The sequence below is a fragment of the Nicotiana tabacum genome, chromosome 8 (genome assembly GCF_000715075.1).
Source record: "Nicotiana tabacum cultivar K326 chromosome 8, ASM71507v2, whole genome shotgun sequence".
Taxonomy (NCBI): domain Eukaryota; kingdom Viridiplantae; phylum Streptophyta; class Magnoliopsida; order Solanales; family Solanaceae; genus Nicotiana; species Nicotiana tabacum.
The window spans coordinates 112,831,232-112,840,540 of record NC_134087.1 but is presented as its reverse complement, the minus strand read 5'-3'; the positions used below and the strand labels follow the sequence as shown (position 1 = coordinate 112,840,540).

Sequence of the window (9,309 nt, the reverse complement as noted above, 5' to 3'; positions counted from 1 at the left end):
AACACAATATTTCGCTTACAACAAAAAAATAATTTGTTCTTATTCTAATATTTAAAGGAAGAATTAAGCTATATAATAGATTACCCAACCACTTAAATTAAAAATAGTTGGTGATTTTGTAAATATACTGCTTGAATAAAATATGTATAATCATGTACAATTAATATATAATTAATATATACCAGCCAAAACAAAAATAGTTAATAAAACGAATAATTTTGTAAAAACCCAATAATTGGGCACGTGCACAGCACGAGCTACTCATTACTAGTTAAATATACAGGTAAACAAAAAACTAAGCTCGCTATAAAATTGTAGAAATCCATACTAGTCTATTTTGTGAACGTTTGATCAGGGACACGCGGCATCATCAGACCAAGGCAAAGCAATCAGCTCATTTGTCCCAAATTCATTACTCAGACAAGATCCTAGGTTACTCCATCTTCGTTCAAATTCGAGCTCGAGCTGCCGGAGTAATTTTTCCGGCTACAAAACGCAACAGTTCTCTTCACTTCATTTCCTGATTTCCAACTTCTTTCTCGTGAAAAAATCTGAGATTAGCTAAGAAGAAGAAAATGTCGGTGCAAGAATATCTAGATAAGCACATGCTTTCTCGCAGAATCGAAGACGCCGTTAATGCCGCCGTCAGAGCGAAGATGCCGTTAATGCCGCCGTCAGAGCTAAGACCCTCGATCCCGTCCTCTTCATTGTAAGATCCTATTTCTTTTTAACTTCTCTTTTTGGTGCTTTGATTCAAAATTAGCAGTTTCAATAACCCTAACTGTATGCTTGATAGTCAAATCACATGCGGAAATCTGTACCGTCGGTGATAACGAAGGTGAAAGCGCGGCAAATATTGGACAGTAGAGGAATTCCGACTGTCGAAGTTGATCTCCACACGAATAAAGGCGTTTTCCGTGCTTCTGTACCTAGTGGTGCTTCTTCTGGAATGTAGGCCATTTTGATTCCTTCTTTTCTTTAAAGTGAATTTTGTCTCTCTTTTTGTTTGTGAGTAATAATTTTGCATGCCTGAACACTTTCCGCAAATTTGATTTTTTGTTGAACTATTGATTAATGGACTAGGGTTCAATCCAAATAAGTTGGAGATTCTATATGAGCGGTGATGGCTGAGTCAACTTGCATGCAACTGGAATAATTCATAATGCAACCTGTCTAACACAAGTTGCAAAAATACTAATTCAGCGATATCGAGATTGAAATGAAATTCTAGTTAGATCTCGGCGTCTTAATCTTACTCACCAAGGTTGGAGCAGTTGAGTTCACACACAATGTTGTAGTTAATATTCGTATATGAGATCTCCACATTGTTTCTCCTATGCCTCAACCACTAGGCCTTTCCCTTGGGGACTTGACTCTATGAATCATCTACACCGTTCTGTTATATTTAGGTCCAGTACTTCATTCCAAGGTAACCCAAGTCATTTGTGAACCAAAAATCACCAGATGGAGGGAAATGTTCTTTTTTTTTTTTTTTTGATTTGCACCGGGTGTCCGAGTCTGTAAGAGTCTCGACTAATCCCGGGGGTGCACAGGCCCTCAGCAAGGAGTCTCCCGCAAGTGCACCATGGTTAATTCAGGTTTTACCCAGTCCGATGACCCTTAGAAATTGTTTGCACCCAGTGGGTTTCGAACTTGAGACCTTGAAAGGGAGCAAACCCCAAGGCTCAAGTCAATTGCCACCAGGCCAACTCCTGAGGGTTCTTGGAGGGAAATGTTCTTTTCTTGATAACAAATGTTTGGTGTGTGCAAATGCCCTTTTTTTTAATCAAGAGCAAATGCCGTTTTTTTAATTTTTAAAAATGTTTTTGATGCGTGCAAAGACCGTTTTTATTTTACGAATACAATCAAACATCTCTATAACAGCATCCCTATATAACAACCATTCACGGTAGAAGCCAAATTTTCTCGGAGCCAATCTTTTATGTTACCTCCTCCGTTTCAATTTGGATGTGGTAGTTTGATTCAGCACGGAGTTTAAGAAAAAAAGAAGACTATTGAAACTTGTGGTCTTAAAAGCTTAAGGGGTAAAAACTTTGTTGGGCCATGACATTTGTGTGGTTATAAAAGTTTCTCATTAAGTGTAAGATGGGTAATATAAAGAGTTTAAAGTTGAATTATTTTCAAATTTAAAAATGTGTCATTTATTTTGGAACAGACTAAAAAGGAAAGTAACTCATCTAATTTGAAATGGAGGGAGTATGTTATAATATATGTCATTTATAACAGCACTTCACTATAACATCCAAAAAATATCGGAACAAACGCGGTTGTTATAGAGATGTTTGACTGTAATTGTTTGCCATGAAGCTCCTTTGCTCTTTCTTTTTGAACAATTTTCTGTGATTCATGCAAGAGCCTTTTATTCCCATGTTCATCTTTGCTAGATAGTTTTTATACATGTGACAGAAATGAACAGGACTCTAGGTACTTTCTAGTCTTAAGTCAGGATTTGGATTGTGATTCGCTGTGTACATCTCATTTTTACTACCCAATAAGAGTGACCTGTTAAAAGCAAAAAAAATAGTAGAGGTCGGAAGTGCAACAGTGAAAATGCAGACTAATTTTCCAGCCTCTCTTAAGTGATTTTTTTTTTTTTGAGCTAGTTGCAGAATTGTGTTTGAGCATTTACTTAGCCATTGCAATTTATATTGGAGAATAAAGCAAATGGTGTAATGGTGGTATTTTGTTCTAAATATCAGGTATGAGGCTATTGAACTGCGTGATGGAGAAAAAGGAACTTATCTTGGCAATAGTGTGAATAGAGCTGTCAAGAATATTAATGAGAAAATTTCAGTTGCATTGGTTGGTATGGATCCAACTCTTCAATCTCAGATTGATCAGATCATGATAGACTTGGACAGAACAGAAAATAAGGTACTTTTGCTTCTCTGAGTACAAATGTTCAAATGATTAGGTATTTATTTCGTTTAGCTCGCCATCTGAGTCAGAATGCCTCTGCATATTTCGATTACTTGCATAGTTTATGAATGTGGAACTTAGTACTTAAATGCTACTTTAGACTACTTGCATAGTTTATGAATGTGGAACTTAGTACTTAAAATTGCCATCTTGCAACATACTTGGAGTTCTGGACTTCATGGATTGCATGAAATTCTTAAACAAGAGTTGCTATCTTGAAAGATAAATTTTGGGGACCCTTGAGTTGGATTGTTTTACCTACAGGCAATTGAAGCTTTCCCTATCTTTTTCTCTTCCATTATATCCATTTGTTTGGTTCTGTCAAAGGAGTTTATTTTCTTGTAATGTTCCATATAAATTAGTGAACATAATATGAGCAATACAACTTTGGTATCCTTTTTCTATAGAATGTAGTTGATTAGGCTCCCTTGAGCGTGTGTATGCATTTCTTTCCATCCTCTTTCTTTTAGTTTTATCGTTTTTTTGTCTGCATATGCTATGGTTAAGGAAATATCTATCACTGGCTTTAGAAAAGTAGCTCTATCATTCGGCCCTAAGCATACCTTCTTTCCGCCCACCATTTTTGTGATGTGTACTAGAAAGTATTTTCTTGCAATGAGGATTGTAATTGACCTGCTCTTGAGTTCCTCATTTGTTCAATGCCTGCGAATTTAATAATTTTCCCTTTTTTGGACATAATAGCTTTCATCCTCACTGACCTTCTCCTTTGTCCAATGTGATAGAGTGAACTTGGAGCAAATGCTATTTTAGCTGTCTCAATAGCTGCCTGCAAAGCTGGAGCTACTGAAAAAGAGGCAAGCATACTTCCTCAGTTTTATACCTAAACCCATAATCTTCACTGGACTAGGTAGCTTATCTTGATGAACTTCAGGTTCCACTTTACAAACACATTGCTGATCTTTCTGGTCAAACAAGCTTGCTTCTTCCTATTCCAGTCTTTACACTCGTAACTGGAGGAAAACATGCTGGAAATAATTTGGCTATTCAGGTGAACCCGTAGTCTTTACTTGTATATTTTAAGACCTGCACAATGCTTGCTCACAAGTTCTTCATAGTGGTGGTGACTCATTATTTGTGAAGTAGTGCCTACTTCCTAGAAGAACAAGCTGGTGACGTGCTATTTTTTCATCAAGTTCGTTGAAAAAATTTATAAATTGGGTTTGGGTTAATGCCATTGACATGTTCTCTTTTTCTTTGATTCTCTCACCAGCCCACCAACAATTTTCTTTTTGTTTTTCTCGGTTTTGCACTTGCATCAATTTTTGACATGTAGAAGTTTTATGACATTTGCAGAAGAGAGTTAATGATATATAAATTACTTTTGTTGTCTGATTTAAAGAATAACATATTTGATGCTGAAAGAAACAGTCCTGTCTCTACTCATCATAAATAGTCACTTCCAATGACCAAAAGTAACTTTAGACGAAGAGACCTATTTCCACTTGGAATGGTGGATCCAAATCTATTAGCTAATATGTTTCCCGCTTTTGCTTTTGTGCTCTTCAGAGATGTTTCTTTGAGCTACTTTTGCCACTATGTTCCCATCACTTTCTTCAATATTTTGATTATCTTGATATGACACCACTATTTTTGAGCTCATAATGTTGTGGTGCTAAATTGTAAATCATATCTCGTGATATTAAACTTCCGCAGGAGATAATGATTCTGCCAGTGGGATCAAAGACATTTGAGGAGGCTTTACAAATTGGCTCTGAGACCTATCATCATTTGAAGGTGAATTCATTCAACTAGAATATTTTCTAACTCTATTATCGGATAGTCTTTATCTGCCACATGATGGAAGTTTGAACTGCTCTAACTATTTATACAAACAACATATGTCTAATTAATCTTATGTCTTCTTACCCTTACCCCAGAATCCTTGAGTGTTTTGTCTTGTTCCTTTCTTAAGTGTTATTAATGGCTTAATGCACTGTGCAAGTTAAGCTTACTTCTGATTCATATGAAAGAGAAAACATCCTTTGTTTGTTATGGATACACACTATTTTGCTGGAACAGCTGCTATCATCCATGATTTTCTATTAATCCTGGAATAATGTGCAACAATTTGTGCATTATTTTGTACTAGCCCGAAGTATATACTTTGCAGCCTGTACAAGTTGCCATATTAGAAAACCTCCTTTGATATCCACATGTGATAGTGATACTATTCCGAAAAATGTGGAGTTGGGGCTGTACTGGTGTAGTGGTCCAATTTTTCTCATCGCCAATGAATACTCAGTTAGAATGTAAATTTTGTGTAAAAGCATATTAACTAAAAATACTATTTCTTAATACTAGTTTAAGTTTAAAGGTTTTGTATTAATAATCTTTGCTTACAATTGAAAAGAACCTTGAGATGCTTTCAAGGAGAGTCCACTTCCAATCCTAGACTCAAAGCAAATTGTCTTTTGAATCTTTTTTGCTGGAGCAAATAGAATGCTGTGAATGATGTAAATCTGATACTTGACTTCATAAGCTCCTTAAAGTTTGTCTTGGAGTTAATCCAGCTTTTTTACTGTTTCTTGTATCCCGTGGTTGCAATCATCAATAAACTGCTTTACTTTATATATAAAAAAGGTCTTCGCTTACAATTAAAAGGGCAGGTAGTGATTACAGAGAAATATGGTGCCTATGGATGTAATGTTGGTGAAGATGGTGGTTTTGCTCCCGACATCTCAAGGCAAGTTTTGATGCCTTTTTCATATGCTTCTCAATGAAATTGTTGACCCTGGATACTCCATTTGCAGCTTAAGAGATGGGTTGGACCTTGTTCAGGAGGCTATCGGGAGAACAGGGTACAAGGAGAAAATAAAGATAGCTATTGGTGTTGCTGCGACTGAGTTTTGCATAGGTGATATATTCCCTTTAGTTCAAAATCTTGCTGATTGTAGATACGTAGAATCATGTGATACTCCGTCATGGCTAGCTAGGAAAGTCTTCAGTTGAGTTGCAGTAATCTTTGCTCTCATGCATGTAATATTAATCAGGATTGAGTGGGAGGACAATAGCTTTGGGGGGGGGGGGGGGGGAATTACTCAATCATTATCAAAAACAAACAAAAAAATACTCAATCTGCATTTTGTCTTTAGCTTTTGGCGTGTAGTAGGCTAGGTTGAAATGGTGTAATGATATGTCTCTTTGATTGTATAATCTACTTATATTCTTATTGCTGACAAACTGACATATTCTTATTACTGACAAACGGACTTGTGTTATTCAAATGTAGGTACAAAATATGATTTAGATTTTAAGACTCCAAATAAATCTGGACAAAATTTTAAATCAGGGCAGGATATGATTGATATGTACAAAGAACTCTGCGCAGGTATTTTGCTGTCTATTGATTCTGTGGTGTGAGCTTTCTGTTATTCGATGATGTCACATTCTCTCATCAATTCCTTTTTTTTTCCTCTCCCTATAGACTACCCCGTTGTCTCAATTGAAGATCCATTTGACAAGGAGGACTGGGAGCATGTCAAGTACTTTTCGAGTCTTGGAATGTGCCAGGTTCGTTTGGGTTCTCCCTGGTGATTTGATCATCTGATTGCAATATCTGCCATGATGCACTTCTGCCCACTGACATACATTTATTGTGATCTTGCTATTTTTTTAAAGTCATTTTATATTTATCAAGTGTCCTATCATGTGTCAAACATGAATTGCTTGCTACAGGTGGTTGGAGACGACTTACTAATGTCAAATCCTAAACGGATTGAAAGAGCCATACAAGAGAATGCGTGCAATGCCCTTCTTCTCAAGGTACCTACTGATAATTGTGTTGCTACTCCGACATCTTTCTTTGAAGCAAAGTTTTGTCCTTCGTGACCGGCCATCCTGCACCGGGGGGGGGGGGAATATTCCTTTCTCCATGGCACGAGTGCAATTTGCAAGAAAAAGGAGTATATTATGTAAGTTTCACACTTAGAAAGAGTAAAATCAATAATTGTTGTAGCAAACAGTGTTAATTTGACGCACAAAAGGAAAAACATCCTCCATAGAAGAGCTCTGTTGAGATTTATCTTTGCAAAGGATAACCCATATTGCATAGATTGTTTGGTTGTAGGTTTTGGAAATTAAATCTTTATTTTGTGAAGGGACACCGGCTTGTGATAATTATCCAAAGCAGTTTGATTTATTAAAACAGGAAAAAACATAGATCTTTGCAAAAGTATGGCTTTCTAACCAATCCAATCATATCGCCGAAAAGGGTTATCCTGGCAACTCAATGTGCAATATGATCATTCAAGATTTTGTGTGGTTTCACCTTATTTTGGTTTTCCTTTGGTAATTTTGTGCTTCCCTTTCTTGGATTGAACTAGACTCTCCACATTTTACATATTTGCAGTGCTAGGCACTCACAAGAATCTTCTGCAATAGTGTAACATTTTAATTCTTTAGCATATGATATGATTTGGACTTAGATTAGCTCTTGAATTTTAAATTTTGATGTCCGAACGGCCTTATACTTGGGTTAGTAATCAAACATTAGAATACGTTCTTTATTTTAATTTTAAAATTATTTCAAAAATTTAACTCATCTTCATGTGAAGGACAATGAAGAGGCTATGATCTAGGAAGTTAGACTAGTAATGAGATTATGCATCAAAGCACACCTGAAGGGGTGGTTGCTATCCATTAAAGTAAGCATACCTGACCTGTAGGGGAAAAAAGAACTTTAATTGAACCCTACCACTTCATTGATCATCGAAGACTGGATCAGATTGCCAGCTGAATCCCCCACCCCCAAAAAAAGGCTCAATAAACAGAGTAATCCTGACCCCTATCCAACACCCACACTGGAGTTATTGCACATAGCAACCACTATATCTTCAATGTTTACTGCTTTTCTCTAATGGAGTGAACAACTCCCTGGCTTTTGGTTCGTCTTGGTGACCAAGAATTCTTTGAAGGCTTTACCTGCCATTTGAGATCGCTCTACAGTTTAGTATTTGTGGCAACTCTGGAGAAGTACTTGTTCATCCACAACTGTCAAGATGTTTTTTTATTGTTTCGACAACTGTCAAGAAATTGTCCATCCATCTGATGCCAAAAATGAGACGCCAATATTTGCACTATATTAATTCTGAGTCTCTGCCCTATTATTAGTGATTTGAGATCTTAGTAAAATATGCCATTTTGATTACTTCGGGATTCTGATACTTTCTTGATTATTAGGTCCTTCAGATTTTCTTTGTCAAGTCTCCTTAATAGTATCATAAACTTAGTAGAACTGGACAGTATCCTATCCTTTTATTACTTAAACTATTGAATACATAGGATCCAGTCTCCATATTGTCTGTAAATATCAGTAACATATGTTGCTGATGTAAAATACTTTCTGATGGCATGGATTGGCTGGGATGCAGGTTAATCAGATTGGTACGGTGACCGAAGCCATTGAAGTGGTCAAGATGGCTAAGGATGCCCAGTGGGGGGTTGTGATATCTCAAAGAAGTGGTGAAACTGAAGAGAGTTTTATAGCTGATTTATCTGTTGGCTTAGCTACTGGTCAAATTAAAGCAGGTGCTCCTTGCCGAGGAGAACGACTAGCAAAGTACAACCAGGTCTGGTTGCTAGCCTATGATTTTTTATAAAGTATTTGCCATGTTTAGCTGAATTTATGGACTGATTTCAATTATTAGAACTGTAGTGGTTGTCCTTTTTCTTATTCTTTTTTTCCTAGAGGGAGTGGTGGGTTTGAAAAAGTAATTCGTCTATTTATAACCTCAATGAAAGAATTTTTAGTGGCACGCCATCTGCTGTGCCATGCTCTTATTGTGGTTTGACACTGAAGGACACTACAAAACACTTCTTTCCCTCAAGCATGACTTTTTCACATCCTTTCTTCCTGTCCTTTTTCTACTAAGTATGACGTTTGTTTATCTTGCAGTTGCTTAGAATTGAACAAGAGCTTGGTGATCAAGCATTTTATATTGGTGAAAAGTGGAGGACCTGATCATTTTTCGGCAGACTTAGATTTGGACATTCTTCCCATTCTATCTTAGTTGCAGCGCTACAGACTAGCGTCTTTTTGTTTGCAGCTAAACGGCTACCGTTTTGAACACTCTCCATGAGCAGTGCTATAGCTTTGCAGCTAATGGTTAGACTGCGGGATGAGATTGTATGTTCTAATCTAGTGGTGTTAAAATCTGAATTTTCCTGTTTGTAGAGGCATTTGTAAAAAGAAATTGAGTTAAAGTGCAATCGGAAAAAATCTCATGTTTTTTGCAACTGTATCGTGGTTTTCATCTAACGAGCGTAAAGGATGTTTGCCGTGCGTACTGAGCGCAACAATGAAATAGATAACATTTACTTCCCTGTTGATATTTCTGATATTGGCAGTTC

The 9,309-nt window shown here is 36.7% G+C and overlaps 1 protein-coding gene across 1 annotated transcript; it reads left to right on the top strand.

Annotated features, from left to right (window-relative positions):
• Positions 1 to 438: 438 nt before the first annotated feature.
• Positions 439 to 9,195, top strand: LOC107808060 (cytosolic enolase 3). Its single transcript, XM_075219546.1, is given in 14 exon segments — positions 439 to 650; positions 653 to 709; positions 797 to 951; positions 2,721 to 2,895; positions 3,684 to 3,755; positions 3,833 to 3,949; positions 4,615 to 4,695; positions 5,568 to 5,644; positions 5,712 to 5,815; positions 6,191 to 6,289; positions 6,386 to 6,471; positions 6,637 to 6,723; positions 8,331 to 8,528; positions 8,855 to 9,195. Coding segments are annotated over 14 exon segments (1,449 nt in total). The 5' UTR covers positions 439 to 575; the 3' UTR covers positions 8,921 to 9,195.
• Positions 9,196 to 9,309: the final 114 nt, after the last annotated feature.